The following is a 16,326-nucleotide window of genomic DNA, read 5'->3' as shown; positions in this document are numbered from 1 at the left end:
AAAAAGAGTATTACACCTGCCTAAGCATTAAGCGAAGGCATGGATTACTCGAAAGACATACTTTCCTTGAATGTTGTAATAAACTGATTCAAATGATTACCCATCATTCTACATTTTCATAAACTGACTCAAAATCATTCTATAAGAATGATGGCGACGTGCAAAGGGTTATTAATTTCCTCAGTAATGAACTCGCGAATTGTTTCTTCATTTTATGCATATGCATATACAAATTTACATGCATTTATTTGCACAACGCTCATAAGAGTAAGGTACAGAGAGGGGATTCAGGGGACTGGTTGTATGTAAGAAGTATTTTTCCGAGTGCATATTTTGCTTTTCTTGCAAACCAAATGGATCTTATGATCTGAAGCTTGGCACAATACAATTTTAAGCTACACTCTCAAAAACAGATGAACTCTGAAAATGGACATTGATGACTGATCAATCATAGGTGCATGAATTCCTTTTGAATTTGATAGGGCTTTGATCGAGAAGAGTTGAGGACCAAGGGGCAAGTGATTTCCTTACGATGCCTTGTCTTGACCAGTTTACCCACCACATTTCCATGCGAACGGATTTCAAAGTTCAATGTGAGTCCAACTTCAACGCCAGTTTGGGATACAGTTATGGTGGATCCAGCCCCATATAAGGGAACCTTAGTACCCTCTAGGTTCACTGATATAATGCGGTGACTTTTTCTTGGCTGATAGTGTTTCTTCAGCTGCAACAAAGTTACATGCACAAGAAGCAAATGTTATGTTACTCACATGCCAACACAGAACTTGAATGTACTTATGTACATGCTATTTGATATATTTTCATTTTTCCAATGTCACACTATTTATGTTGATGAACATAAAACTTGTCTTCAAGGGGACACCAAAGATGATTACTTCATTCTCTGATTTAAAAGTCTCATCTGAAAGTGGGTTTGGCATGATTGAATTAGTTGTTGTTTAGCAGAATAAAGACAGTCATGAAAGGATTGTTTACCTCGCCAGTAGCAACAGTGATGTCTGAGAAAACAAGATTGATGGGTGTGGAGTGCACATGGATCCCAAACAATGTAGCAGGGTTGTAGATGCTCATGCGTAAAGTGCCATTAACTGTCAGCATTTTTGTGGGGACACTCGTGAAGTCTGAACCCTCTCCAACATAGAAATTATGCACCGTCAAACTCTGCAAGAATCCAAACGTCAAGCAGTATCATGTAATTTGCTAAATTAGCCTGTGTAACTAGCAAGTAATTAGAAAACATTTATAAGCTGTATTTTATAGGAACCCTTATCCCATCATTTTGTTTTCTGAAATACCCTAAATTGCAGCAATACTTAAATAAATTCATTGCTCCAAGTCTTTTGTTTTACATGCAGATGCAGTGCCATACTACTATTAGTAATGTCAGCTTGAAAGTAGAGTATCCAATCAAAATCTAGAAATTGAATGAGTAAATTATGCACATTGAAACACTATCATAATATAATGCTGCCCAAGTTTCTAAGGGGTTTATGGTAACCATATATACCCCATTGACAGGTTCAGAGAACAAATTATTTACTAGGTTAAACTAATCATTTGGTCTCTAGGAATTGCTTAAACTAATCATTGACAGGTTCAGAGAACAAATTATCTACAGGTGACACTCATTTAGGAATTGGTGCCTGAGTGAAAAAAAAAATGAAATTTTGGTCATTATAAGACTGAAAGGGGACTAAAACTTAAGAAGCATGCTAACTACAAGAACTACTGATTATTAATAAGGGCGCGAAGGAATTAAAACTTAAATTTTTCCCATAAAGAGATTGATTCTTAAAAAAAGTGTTAGCTATGAGGACTAAATGATTAGTTTAACCTAACCAAGAATAGTCACAATTTTTTCCACTCCTCACTGCAGTTATCACGTATCAGTAACAACAACTATTTATTTATGGTTCTAGAGTAGTAAAAAAGACAGAGAAGAGTGAGGAGTGGCATAAATTAAAAACTGAGAAATTGGGTTTACCTTAACAGCAATTTGTGCCTTGTAAGGCCTGCTAGCACCCCAAATGATCAAACAAAACACAGCGAAGACAACCACAAAGGTAATCAAGGCCTGGAAGCGCCTTCATGAAACCCTTGTCCTGAAACTCATGATAAGACCCTTCTTCCAGAATCACATCACACTCAGGCCACCCCTTATCATTCCTCTTCCTACTCCCTTTCCTTCCCGAAGATGACCTGAAAATCCCCGAAAAGCGGCTCGCGGAAGAGTTCCTTGAGTGACGCCCGAATGAAGGGTGTGAGGGAGACTCCATAGGACTGTTTGATATTGGAGTTGCCTGCATTGAAGATGACTTGTCCCCATCATGAGAATCCCTTGAAGGACTCTGCACATAGTACACAGGCCGCTTTGGTGATCTTGAAGGTGAAGATGGAGCTAAGCTTGTGATATCCGATTCAGATTTTGCTGACAACATCATCACTCACTCGCTATATGCTATAAGTCAAAGTGTGTGTGTATCCAATATAGAATGAAGAAAGAATTGGATGATACTAGACAACAATCTAGAGCACTTGTGCCACTTAATTTGAGTGAATAGACTGTATATCTGTACGTATATATATGTAAGTATCAGCAAAAAAGAACAAGTAGTGAGAAACTCAAAAAATGACAACACTCGACAGAGAAAGATAATGGTACTTGAACAGATATATGATGAGAATTGAGAAAGGACACATACAATACAACGAAACTCAGCTGAGTGTGTCACTATAAGTATGAGAGAGAGCGTTTGTTTGCACTTTGCATGGAAGGATTATTTAGGAAAGAAAGAGAGAAGCTATGGTCAACGCAGAACAAGTGAAGTGCCTTAGGATTGAAGGGTAAATAAGAGGAACGGATAATACTTAATAAATACTGTTGGAAAGGCTCGGAACCAAACCTCACTGGCTGCACAAATTCGCCAGGCTCGGGAATAAGTGTCGGCGGCTTGTTTTTTTATTAGTTGTTATTTGTTATATAAGTGTTTAAATAAGAGGCAACAGTTTTTGTTTTTATTTTTATGTTTTCTTTTTTTCTTTTGTGGGGCAGGAGCACTTCCTGGAAAATAATTCTTGAACCTTCAACTATAAGAGTAGGACAATTTGTCTGATTATATTCTAGGTCCTCTCCTGTTTGTCTATGCTTCAACGTGTTTTTATATCTTATCATTTTAGGTACGTTCTATAATTTATTCGTGAAATTTAGCTCTGTTGGATTAATGGCGATTATGAATGACAAAAATAGTTTAATCTAAACAAAACTCAACTAAGGAATTTAGCTAATGTCATTTGGGTTAGCCCAATGACAAAATTGGTTACACCTTCTAACTATTTTAATCGGTATCTTAAATTTTTAATGCAAGAGGTTGTTACACATTTAATTAGAAGACCAGAAAAGGAGATAAAAAGGGACGGGAATTGAATTGTTAAAAACTCGATCAGTTTTGCAGGATTTGGGGTGTCATGAATCAGAGTGTCCATATGAATTGGTTTTAATGAGGCTTTTCGTTCTTTATTATTTATTTTGAGGGGGGAAAGGGTTTGGTAAAGTTGTGTTTTCACATGCAATTATTGGGATTTAATGCAGCATAACAAGAAATCTTTTGAATTTTGAATCGAGTGTTTAATATTTTGCACATACGTTTAGGATAAATGTGAATGTGATATTAAATATTTTTTTGTAAAATTGTTTGGGTTTAATTTAAATATACTGACGTAAAATATTTTTATCTAACCATTAATTGGCATGTAATAATACTATTGACAATAAACTTTATAGTAATTTCAAATTAACTAACAGTAAATCATAAAAAAAATAGCTAACAGTATATTTTTTGTATTAATATGTATAATTAAAAAATAAAGTTAAAATGATTTACACTGACGGTATTTACAAATTAAATTCTTGAAATATTTCTTTATTTGGATAACTATTGCTAGTTGTACGTAAGTTTAAGATGACACGGGAAAGAATATTTTGGGGTTACAAATAATTGGGCCTCCAGTGTTTCACTTGTTCCGATATCGTCTGGCCTACATTAGACCCTAACGGTATCAGAGTTAAAAACAGCACCAACAAAATTCAATAAAGGCCCACAACATTTGAATCGAATAGTATCAGAGTCGAAAACAAGCCCAAACTCTTTTAGGAACCTAAAAAAAGCTTGAGCGGAAAGCCTTCTCCTTTATATCAGAGCCAGGTTTCGATCCTGGGACCTGTGGGTTATGGGCCCACCACGCTTCCGCTGCGCCACTCTGATTTGTTGATTTAATATGCAAATAAAATATATCTAAACAATATTTTGTGCTATGTCTCCAAAAATTAGATTAGGCGTGCACACCGAAAGAACTTGGCTGTGTAATTGTTATTTGTTTGAACAATTTGTTTGTTACAAAGGTGTTATACTTGAAGCTTCCCCCAGCTTTGTTTTTCCATGACAATAATCTCGCATTTAACTTATGCTTTGTTTGGATCATTCGTTCGGTTCAACTCATTCCTTTTACATAGTAACAATAATTTCAGGTGAGGAAAAGTAAATATTTGGATTTGCTCTAGAATGGAATGCTCTCTTCCTTTGAAGTGATACCTATAATATAATACGGTATATATAATTTGTTGCTCAAAAAGTAAATATTTGGATTTGCTCTAGAATGGAACCCTCCGCCCCCTCCGCCGCTCCCTTGTCTGCCGCGACCACGTTGAAGGCGGAGTCGTATATCACGGTGGTGGAATCGACGGAGAGAGTATGAAGTTGCCATCGTTATCGTCGGAGAAGATTTTTGTTGGAGTTGCCGGAAGGAATTTGCCTCGGCTTGAAAGCGAGTGCATTATGAAAAAAAAAAAAAAAAAAGAGATTGTTACAGTTTTTTGCTAGTGTAGATTTGAAGGGAAAAAAAATCCAAATCTGAAAGGGAGGGAGGAGATGGGCAAACAGTAATCTGGAGGAATTAGGTTACGAAAATGAAAAAAATAGATATTCTTAATTAAAAAGACTAATTTTAATTTTCAAAAAAATAATCTAAATATAAAAATATATATATATACAGGTTACCTTAATCTTTTATTGTAGGTAAAATTACATAGTACATCGATGGACCATTGAAAACATCTTCGCCGTAGACAGACCCAATTGTTTAATTCAAAGTGATAATGTGCTTGTTGTTAATTGATTTAGTCTATCAATTTTTCAATTTTTGTTGACATGAATTACATACATAGATTTTATTTATTTATTTATTGTCTGCATTCATTTATATGTACATTGTAATTAACTATTTTACACTACTTAACTTTGTAAGTAATAACTAAATGTTCTATATATAGATACCTTGTATGAAAAACTTTCCCTAAACATACTGCAAATTAACTAGAGAGTCCTTAATAGTTACAAAAATATCATACTGGTTTTCTCATAGGACCCTTCTTTTTTGGTTTGAGGTACCTCTTTTCTATTAAAGACTTTTATTCGCACCAATTAATTAATTATGTCATTTGAAAATTCACATACTTTGCAAATTGCTACCGCATGCACATACTAATAATGACCACTTTTTTTATTAATTTATTATGCACACGAATTCTAAATATCAAGTAATTTAAACAATTTGTTTTTAATCTGTCAAAAAATATATTTTTCTCTTTTTATATATTTGACTTAGAAATTTATAATTAACATCTGGAAAACATTCATTTGTCTTGGATTTTAACTTATGTGTTTTTGGTCCTGTACGTTGAACTACACCCACATAGGTTATGTTATCCCTCGTAGATATGGTGTCGAATCCAGGTCCAACAATAGTTCAAATTTGTGTTAATAAATGAAATCACATCCACAGACAAGTAATCCAATATATTATTATTTGGTAATCTTTCGTTCATATCTGTTTGATATTTGTAGCTATTAAAATATCAAGGGAATCGGTCGTGCTAGTCTCCATTTGGTGATGTTAGGCTGTTGATCGAGTTTGTCTCCATTAGCCATTTGTGTAAGCCTTATCTAAAAGTTGCATCTTATAATTTTACGATAATGTTGCTAAATCGTAATCACGATAGTCTTCCAATTTTTTGCATTAGGATTCGTTCAGAATGTTTTTTAATCCGTGTGCTAATTTTAAAGAATTCAATTAAAATATATTGATATTATATAAAAAATTATAATATTATTTAATACCACAAGTAAGATTAATTTATAATCCATTGAATTAAAAATCAGAAACACTCGTAATGTGTGATATAAGAAAAAAGAAAATAAATTATTACTGAAAAATACAAATTTACAATGGAAAAAAAGAAGATTCGAAAAGGAGAGAGGAGCACTCAAATGTTTGATACTATCGTTAAAGAATGAATTAAATACACCAAAATGGGTTTAGATGGACTCTAACCAACTCCCTTTATACAAGAGAACTAACTAAAGATAGAAATAATTAACTGCACTAATTGTTAAGTGTATTATACTAATTTTTGTTAACTTTTATAATAATTATATGTTTAATGTTAACTTTTATAATAATTATGTTTAAAGAAATAACGGTTAATTTTAGAAAAAATTATACTAAGTCACTTGATATTTCTTTTATTAACTAGCTTAATTTTTATTTCTATTTTCTATTTCTATCAAATATTAATAAAAAAATTAAATTTTGATGTGTGATAGCAAAACTGATCCTTTTTTTTATCAATTCAAGTTTAATTAATCTTAATTTAAATTTAATTCAAATATTCAATATTCAGAGGTTAATACATATATATCAACCTTTTTAATATTTAATTTGGGATAATAATATGTATGGTTAAAGTTGTGTTGTGTTTTTATTTTATATTCTTTTAAAAAAAATAAAAATGACACTTTAAAATTGAGAATGATGAAGATTTTAATGTTCACAGTATATGTATTTTATAAAACATTTTTTTTTAAATGTTTGATGTGTAATGAAAATTTACAACTTTGACGGTCTTGAAGATGACTTTTGTATCAACATCAGTATTAGAGTCATAAATCATAAGTCATTAAAACGACAAAATGATTTATCATTATTGTGTTTCCAAATTAAATGTATTTGTTTTTTTATTATTGGGAAAATAAAAGCAAAAAGATAAACTAAACAAGCCTAAAGATAGAGATGCCTATAACATCTGACAACAAGGAGGAGAGCTCTGGTGGACAAACATCCCACACTTGAAGAGGCAAATCAGCACTTGCTCCTTGCCTAACTAAACGATCAGCAATGGCATTTCCTTCCCAAAAGATATAGCTGATGCTAATGTTCCATTGTCTATCAAGGAAGGATCGAATGCTTTCAACCAGAGTAGCATAAGGATGATATTGATGAACCCCCTTAATGATAAGATCAAGAGCTACCTTTGAATCAGTTTCACACAAAACACTTGAATGTTGTTTCAACCACAATTTATGTAACGAACCACAATTTATGTAACGATCCGCTTCGTTGTTATGATATCATTATTATAAAACGCGTAATTTCAATTTTAAAATGAAAACTTCATTAATTTGATTATGAAAACTAGAGTATATTTTTTGTAATATACATTCGTCAAACAATGTACAAAATACTTAAATAAGTATATATATATATATATATATATATATATATATATATATATATATATATAATCATACATGATCCACATGACAAAAACTAATTTAATTTATACATGTACTTACGCTTATGATTTACATGTCCAATTCAAAATAGAATCAAAGAACTAGTTACGAAGGAGTTGATAACAAAGCACAATATTTTAGGATACTAATTAAAGTAGTCACTAAGAACCTCTATAGGTGTGAGCCAATGAAATCCCAACATTAGGCATATGCACATTTGGGGATGTCTAACCGAAACAATACCTTATAGGCTGCATGAAGATAAGTTAGACTTAAAGATAATTAGTTTCAATTTTTTTTGTTACATTTAAAGCTCCCGCATGTATAAGTTTTTTAAAATTTCATAAGGTCATGTTTGAGACGTGCAAGACTCCTTGAAGAAATTTAGTTTTGAGGAGAAGAAAACATAAAGAATGTTTGTCTTTAAAGAATAACTTGTTATTGACAATAGATAAGTCTTTGTATTCATCATTGTTCAAGAAAATGATATGATAATTAAATAATGATGTTACTCCTAACATTATTAAAAGACAATACAACATTGAGATTCTCTCTCAAACACCATCTAAAGTTCAAATTCAATAGCCTTAAGAAGTTTCATAAAAAAAATTCACTAGAGAAAGGGAAAATGTAATTTGATATGATTATGTCATATTTCTTGAAGAACATGAATATGATATTAGGTTGACTGAGAAGGTCTAATTGACCTTAGTCAAGTCAATTTGTGCTTTAACTCTCAAGTGGATTGATGACATAAATGATGTAATAAAATCGATGGTTGAACATAACATTTGGGATATCATCAAATTGCTTGAAAGTGTGAAACTCATAAGTTGTAGATAAATATCTATAGTCGAAAAAGATTTAATGGGTAATATTAAGATATATAAAGTTTGTCTTGTCGCCAAAAGTTTAACAAGAAGGAAGACATTGATCACAAAGAGACTTTCTCTCTTATTTCTTAGAAAGACTTTCTTATGACTATAATGACACTATATATCATTTTGATAATTGTTTTGCATTGATGAATGTAAATATTACATTTCTAAATAGAAAAATTGATGAAATACTTTATATAGTGCAACCAGAAAACCTTGTTTAAAATGATATAAAGTCTATGGTATGCAAACTAAAGAAATCCATTAATGCTTTTAAACAAGTCTCTCGACTATGGTAATACAAAATTCATCAAAGATTATCTTTTATGGTGTTGAGGTAAATTTGGTTGATGATTGTGTGTGCTAAAAGTTCAGTGGGAATAAATTTATTATTTTTGTATTATATGTTGATGACATTCTATTATCATCATATGGTTTATTGTTGTAAAACAGTTATGTTGTAATTTATCATGTATTCTTAAGTTTATTTTTTATTGTCATAAAATAATTTTTTGTGGGATTCCTAAGGTGATATATAAGTAATCTTGGTATGCAACACTAGAAAGTAGTAAAGTGCATTATGCGTTAATTAAAGATAACAAGAAATTACATATTTTCATATAAAAAGTCTATAAGTTTAGAGATCATTGGATATTACGACTTCAATTTTTTCGAAATGTCTTAATAGCAATCACTTCACATAAGGATCAACATTTAATCATGTTGGTGAAGTTAATATTTTGCTATGAGACATCATACTAGAATTTATGATTGCTAAATTATTATAATTGACTTGCCTGTTATCATCAACATTAAGAAGTCAGTGGATGTTTATCCAGGACAATATCTTAGCGGTCTTATTAAGGATACAATCAAATAAAAATTTGTTGATATAAAATATATGGTTGTTAAATAAATAATTCAAATTTCGCTGCGTTTGTTTGATAAATTATTATGGATTCAAATATTTATATAATTCTTCTTGATAATCTAACGTAATGTGTTTCGGGTGATTATTGATATTTTATAAGGAGATTCTAAAATTGCAATTATGGATTCAAATATTTCTATAATTTTTCTTGATAATCTAACGTAATGTATTTTGAGTGATTATTGATATTTTATAAAGAGACTCTAAAATTGCAAGACTACTCTAGCAAAAAGGTAAAGTGTTTAACAACGGTACTTTGATTTTCATCTTTTTCTTCATTGCCTTAAAAAGTATATGTACATCAAAGTTTTCATCACCATCGTGCGTGTCCCTTTATCATCACGCGAAATGTTTATAATGTCGTTAAATAAAGTTAAGAAAATCAACTTCGTCTATAATTTTCAATATTAATAATTTAACAAGTATAATTTATGGTAAAGTTTAAATTTTATATGCTTTTACCATATTGTCAATTGTCACGATAAAAGACGAGTCAATGTCATTTTAATAAATTACCACCCAAAAGGCCATTACTATAGTATTTATATTGGGTTGTGATGCAATTATAATAAATTTATCTGCATATGTTATAATTATAAAACACATAATAATATTTTTAATCTTTTGCTCTTTATTTTTCCTGAAACCCTTTTGGTCTCTATATTGCAGCATTCTGCCCAAATTAAAAAGGAAACAATTTTTTTGTAGGACGCGATTTTTTTTTTCTTTCCTCACTTATTTTTCTTTAGTATACTGAATGATGGAACGTTTTTAATAAATGTGTATTCCCTTGTCTTCTTTTATATTCTCTACAAAATGAAGTGTAATGAATAACTATTTTTATATTCTTTTATAAATAATTTTTAAATTTGTCCAATAGTAAAAAAAGAAGAAGAAAAATACAAAACTAACAGGATGGGTTAGTTCAATCCAATCTAATGTCCAACTTCCAAGAAGCAATGCAGCTAGTCAAAACCAAAATTACCAAAGTGACAAAATTCCTTTTATTTATGGCCTCGCCAGCTTTATCTTTGGCATCAATTTCCTCGTATGACACTATGACTCCGTGAGCACGACCATGACGAAAAAGCATGAGAGAGGTAATGAGATGGAGTTATTTATTGATGTCCATTTATAGAATGAGGCCAAAAATGTCTGCAAGCAAGCAGAAGTAAGGACAAAAAATTGGACTATGTGCCACAGTGCCAGCTTTATGGTCATTTGAGTGATTCCCTCACACTTGGAATGGGTTTGTTTAGTTTAAAGCCATCATTCCTTCTTCTCTTTTTATGCTTGGAAAGAAAGAAAATTGAGACATCATATTTAGTAATATAGAGATAGAGGCTCTTTAGGAGTGATAAAACATGTTGGAAGGTAAAGCTGTGATAGAGGATACTGACATGCCAGATAAGATGCAGATCCAAGCCATGGCATCCGCTTATGAAGCTCTGGATCTCTATGATGTTTTTGATTGCACATCCATTGCTGCCCACATAAAAAAGGTAACATTTTTCGTCCCTCCTTCAATGATACACAACACTAGGTTGTTCTTTCAAATCTAGTGGACATTTTAATGGATAATAATCGCTCATTCAAGAATTAAATTAATGTCGTGTGTGTATCTAGAAGACTAATTTTAGTATCATTTTTCTGTAACACAAGATAAAGAAGTTTGTGGTTGGTCGTTGATTGAGTTTATTGTGGTTTGTTTGACTGGCAGGAGTTTGATACAAAGTATGGTTCTGGATGGCAGTGTGTGGTGGGATCAAGTTTTGGGTGTTTTTTCACCCATTCCAAGGGAACATTCGTCTACTTTACTCTGGAGACTCTCAATTTCCTCATCTTCAAAGGGGCTTCTTATCTTATCTAATCGTTATCGAGTATCCCCGGGTTATGTCTGGCTGTAAATAAAGTTCCACTAGGGGCAATGGATGAAAAACAGTTGATGAATGCTGGTATTCGTGGGAACAAAATATGAGCAGTGATTCCTGAGTCTTTATGAATTGGACCCTTTTAAAGTTTTGAAGGGTCCTTTGTTATGTGATCGGTGCTCATTTTGATTTTGTATATATGATAAATATTTTTTGCTTACAATGTCTATGATAAAGTTCCTCTTCAGTTCTTATTCTGTTTCGGATAAGGCTCCCTTAAAATTATCTGAATATTCTGGATTATATTGTCTGTTTTTCCTCCAACCTCTCTAGTCTTTACCCATAGTCAGGAGAAATAAATCATTTCATATTTTTATACCGAAAAGAAAGAAATGCACATATTGGGAAAATCAAGCTGATCCAACAAGATATTGGTCCAAAGATGAAGAGATAACCACAGCAGCTCGAAGTATTAATCAAACTGAAATCAGATTAGAAGAGAAACTCCTGGAATCGGGTCATGATATTTTGTATGATGAGTGGGGACAATTATCCTTTTCTTTTCATGTCTGTGGCCTGGCCTGTGGGGTCAGTCAGTAGTTTTACTTTTCCTTTTTAGATGATTTGGAAGGATATTATTTGCAGTGATATTTAGAGAACTTTGGATAAGAAATATGGAAAATGGTTGGTGTGGATGGGTTAAAGGGATAGAATGATGTAGAGAAAAAATAAAAATAAATAAATAATTGTGATAAGTGATGTAATAAGGACAATTTCAATGCAAGATACTCTCTTCAATTCAAATTAATAACTCGTGTAACAAGTCAGATGGTTGGAGAGAAACTAAAAAAATAATAAGTTGCTCTACTAAGCAATTGGTGCTTTTTAATTTTTGAGTGTCATATGAAATATCTTTCACAATTAAACTGTGGGGCTAATCATTTAAACAACTTTGTAGAATTGTTGAGTTGGAGGAAAAAAAAATTGAGATTTTTTTATCAATGAGAAAATAACACGAACAAGCGGAAAGGAAGCAAACTAAGAACGAACATAAACTACACCCACTGCATCTGCAAAAACAGAGGATTGCAGATTTGGAGGGCAGCCATTCCAAGTTGAAAACGGATCTGAGTTGGAAGATCCATGCTTCGCAAGCCAATCAGCGCATTGATTGAGTTGATTAAAGTAATAAGAGTTTTGTAGAAAAAAACTAATAAGAACCTAGTTATCAAACTTTGGAATTTGCGAGCCCACTTGTGAATTAACTTTGGAATAAACTTTTTTTTAGTAGAGTCTGAACAAATTTTAAATAAATTTGATAGGCTTTTGAATTTATCATCAAGTCAACTAGTTAGCAAGTTAAAAAAAATTAAATGAAAATATAAGTTATTTTTGATTGTTTTTTGTCTGTTTAGCATTTAACATACCTTCATGTTATTCTCAAATACAAAATTATCATCTTTAATAATATCAAACACCTTTAATAACATCAAACCCTCGATAAAAATGATTTATCACTATTATAACGTTTGTAAGTTATTATCTAGTAGTGATGCATTATTACTAGACTTGATTATTTAAATATTTAAACTTTTATGATTTATTGTTTTGCTTTATATTATATTGTTGAAATGCTTAATTAATATGTTATTTATAAATATTTTATTATTATTATTATATGAAGTAGACTCTTACGAGTTTACGAGTTGAGTTCATGAGTTAAATCTATGAAACTCTCACAAGTTGCATAAATTTTCGAGTTTGATAACTTTGAATAAAAATAATATAAAATTATAAAAAAAATATTGTATGATCAGGCATTATCCTCTGTTCAACCGTTCAAGTGCACAACTAAAATAACTTGTGATGTGTTATCTAGAATGAATATTTGATGTGCGATTTGTGAACAGAAGGTCGAATGAATGGATTTTTTTTTCTGTTATCCACAACCCATTGAACTACGTAATTCATCTATAGTTAGTATAAAAAAAACTAGATTGTTTGATTGCAACAAATTGAAATTGAAATGTCCGGAGTGTAGTGTAGCACGGGATATTATTCAGAAGTAGCGGCTAAATGCCTAGACTTTTCTTCAATTGTGATAGATTCGAGCCAAAAGACACAAGAAGTAACAAGTTGGATTTGAACAAAATCCATGTAATTCAGACAGCTTCTGCGGAGGTTGTAGGCACCGATCTAAAGGAAACCAACATCAAGTGACTGGTGTGAAGAGTGGGTTGGCAAGGAAGTGTACCTCAAAGTTAGCAATTACAAGGTCTCCCATGAGGTGTCAGCACAACATTCTCAAGCCCCAGCAACTCTCCACGCACCTCAAACACATCAATAAGCCCAGGTTCACAATGTGACGCGCCACAAAGAGCACTTGAGAGTTAGCCGCCAAATCAAGAATGTTAGAGTAATACTTATACACCGTCTCTGTTTTTTCAGATCTGTACTGGTAACTAACTCGACACCCAAAAGCCTCAGCTCTCTTGGCCTATGAAGCACCAACACCGACACGGACACCGGACACGACACAGACACGGACACGTGGACACCTGTAATGTCCTAAATATAGAACGTAGTACGGGTATCGTGTCAGTGTCAGACACCGGACATAACAAGGAACTGAAGTGTCCGTGCTTCATAGCTCTTGGCAATAGCTAAACCAATCCAACCGCTTTACCACTGAGCTAAATATAAAAATATGCAAATTACATTAAATTATATATAACTTAGGCAAGTGAGAATATGAAAATAAAATTATGCAGAGGAGGGTGACGTCGTCTGCATTTGTGGGCGAAGGCGGAGAAAGAGGGATAGTGGCAGAGTTTGAAGAGCTCTTCTTGGATGTTAGTGTGCATTGGGCAAGTCATTAGCACCCCGATTGATTCCATTCACAAACAAGAGATCCGCTGAACTCTAAAGGCTGCATCAGAAAAATGTTCAATCTGCGTCAGAAAAAATGTTCAATGCCCATGTACATGCGCTTTTTGTGATAACTGTCTTGAGAATGACTTCCACATATTCTTTGATTGTCAACATGCAATTTGTTTGTGGAAAGAAGCTGAAATCTGAACCCATATCGAAGACAAGGAGCTCCAAGTAGAAGGAACAAAAGAACTTGTTTTTTATTTACTATCTTCCTTGTCTTCTCACAGTTGCAGCAAATTTTGCATTATCATTTGGAGCATTTGGAATGATCTTGAGGTCTCTCCCCATATTTCAATATCTCTTGCAATGCAATTTCTGGCAGATTGGCAACATGCTCGAGCAAAAAGTAACACAACACCTTCATCAACAACCAATCAAAACAGTGTGCAGTGGCATAAACCTCCAACCGGACAGATCAAATGCAATATGGACGCAACAATTTTTTCACATGATACCAGATTTGGTGTTGGCTTGTGCTTGCGAGATGAAACTGGTAGGATCATCCGGGCTAAAACATCTTGGCACCCGGTTCTTCCTGAAACAGCTGAGGCCGAGGCATGATGGACTCTTTACCAAGCATTAAAGTGGACAAAGGAGTTCAATATTTCCAATGTAATATTTGAGTCGGATTGCAAGAACGTCGAAGATGTTTTCAATAATTCCTCCAAAGGAAATTCAGAGCTGTACTATATCATTCAATATTTGTAAATAACTATTTCCTTCTTTTCTTACAAATTCCATGGTGAGTTTTGTTAAGAGGCAGGTAAATCATGCCGCTCACTCTCTTGTAAGGACATCAAGATTTTATGTATGCTCTGTTTTTCATCGTATTATACATTGTATTTCTTCTCTTATTATTAATGAAATGACATAAGTATATTTTTCCTCAAAAAATGTTTAAAATAAAGATATTATGTTGTTTTGGTAAAATGATTCTACGATATTGAATTGGATAATGAAAAGTGGGTTAGGTCGTAGAATTATGAAAGCGAGTGTAATCACAATACAATTGCAGGTCTTATGTAACTCATGAATCATGGCAAGAAGTGGAAAAAAAAAAACAAATGAGGGGAAAAATAATCAATACAAATTTGGTCTATTGAGGGATACAATAAAGTTTTAAAAAGGAAAAAAAAAAACCTTCATTGACGTACCATCGAATTGCAAAGGGTAAAAATATAAATAGTAATTTCATTTGAAAAAAAGTCATAATATGTGTAAAAGGTTAAACAAGTAGTTTTATTCTTCAAATTTGGTCAAGTAGATACAACTGATACAAGGCAATTAATACATGCAACGATCCATATCCTATACAAGGCAATTGCTAGTAGTCTAGTCTAGTCTCCACACTCCACAGATGGGATTTACATATAGAAGGAGGATCGCCGAAACAATGATAACCAAGAGGTAATTAATCCCTTGTCCTAAGCTAATCGAAGGCCACTAATAATGCCCCAAATTTCCGCAGCTGTAATGGAACATGTCCGTAAGGAAGTTCGATGACACCAAAAAGAAAAATCCTTAAAAAAAAAAAAAGAATCTTGCAAATATTTTGTTTTAACACAAAATTGGTCCGAAAGTTCAACTAAAAACATCTAATGTATAATTGATTAGATTTATCTTAATTTTATGAGTTTTTCAATTTCACATAATTTTAAGTCCTCTATGCGTAAATTCATTATAATACTGAAATTGTTAAAATGAGTATTTAATTTAATTTAATTTATGTCATCTGTTTCAGTCGAACAAAAATTAAGTAATATTATTTAAAATTAAACAACTTATATAAATATCTCCATTCGAGATACTCTAAGAAAGAACAGCGTGAGGGATCTTAATTTAACTACCATTTTTGGTTAAATATTACAATAAAATCTAAGAAAATATAAATGTTCGAAGATGATATAAGAAATCAAATTTTACTGAATTGAGAGTGTTTTCTTTTTTATTTGAGACGTGACAGATACGTTACTTACGTAATTTTAGCCCAAGTTATATCATGACAACCTAAATTTAAAAATTAACAAAGAAAGAAGTTTCATAATGCTATACTAAAGAATTTG

The 16,326-nt window shown here is 32.2% G+C and overlaps 1 protein-coding gene, 1 non-coding gene and 1 pseudogene across 2 annotated transcripts; 1 reads left to right on the top strand and 2 right to left on the bottom strand.

Moving 5' to 3' along the window:
• Positions 1-52: 52 nt before the first annotated feature.
• On the bottom strand, positions 53-2,870 carry LOC114376759 (annotated as a pseudogene).
• A 1,341-nt stretch (positions 2,871-4,211) lies between these two features.
• Positions 4,212-4,283, bottom strand: TRNAM-CAU. Its single transcript has one exon. It is a non-coding gene; the product is annotated as a tRNA-Met (tRNA).
• A 6,357-nt stretch (positions 4,284-10,640) lies between these two features.
• On the top strand, positions 10,641-11,632 carry LOC114375112 (dynein light chain 1, cytoplasmic-like). Its single transcript, XM_028332861.1, has 2 exons — positions 10,641-10,960; positions 11,179-11,632. Exons 1-2 carry the CDS (start codon positions 10,823-10,825, stop codon positions 11,326-11,328), a joined length of 288 nt encoding a protein of 95 aa, XP_028188662.1. The 5' UTR covers positions 10,641-10,822; the 3' UTR covers positions 11,329-11,632.
• The last annotated feature ends 4,694 nt before the right edge of the window (positions 11,633-16,326 follow it).

The sequence above is a fragment of the Glycine soja genome, chromosome 11, assembly GCF_004193775.1.
Source record: "Glycine soja cultivar W05 chromosome 11, ASM419377v2, whole genome shotgun sequence".
NCBI lineage: Eukaryota > Viridiplantae > Streptophyta > Magnoliopsida > Fabales > Fabaceae > Glycine > Glycine soja.
This window is presented reverse-complemented; position numbering and strand designations above follow the sequence as displayed.

Excerpts from the sequence above, each read along its gene's own strand:
- LOC114375112 (XM_028332861.1), top strand. The coding sequence starts at position 10,823 with ATGTTGGAAGGTAAAGCTGTGATAGAGGATACTGACATGCCAGATAAG. Across the intron at positions 10,961-11,178 it reads TTGCTGCCCACATAAAAAAG|GAGTTTGATACAAAGTATGG; the intron begins GTAACATTTTTC and ends TTTGACTGGCAG.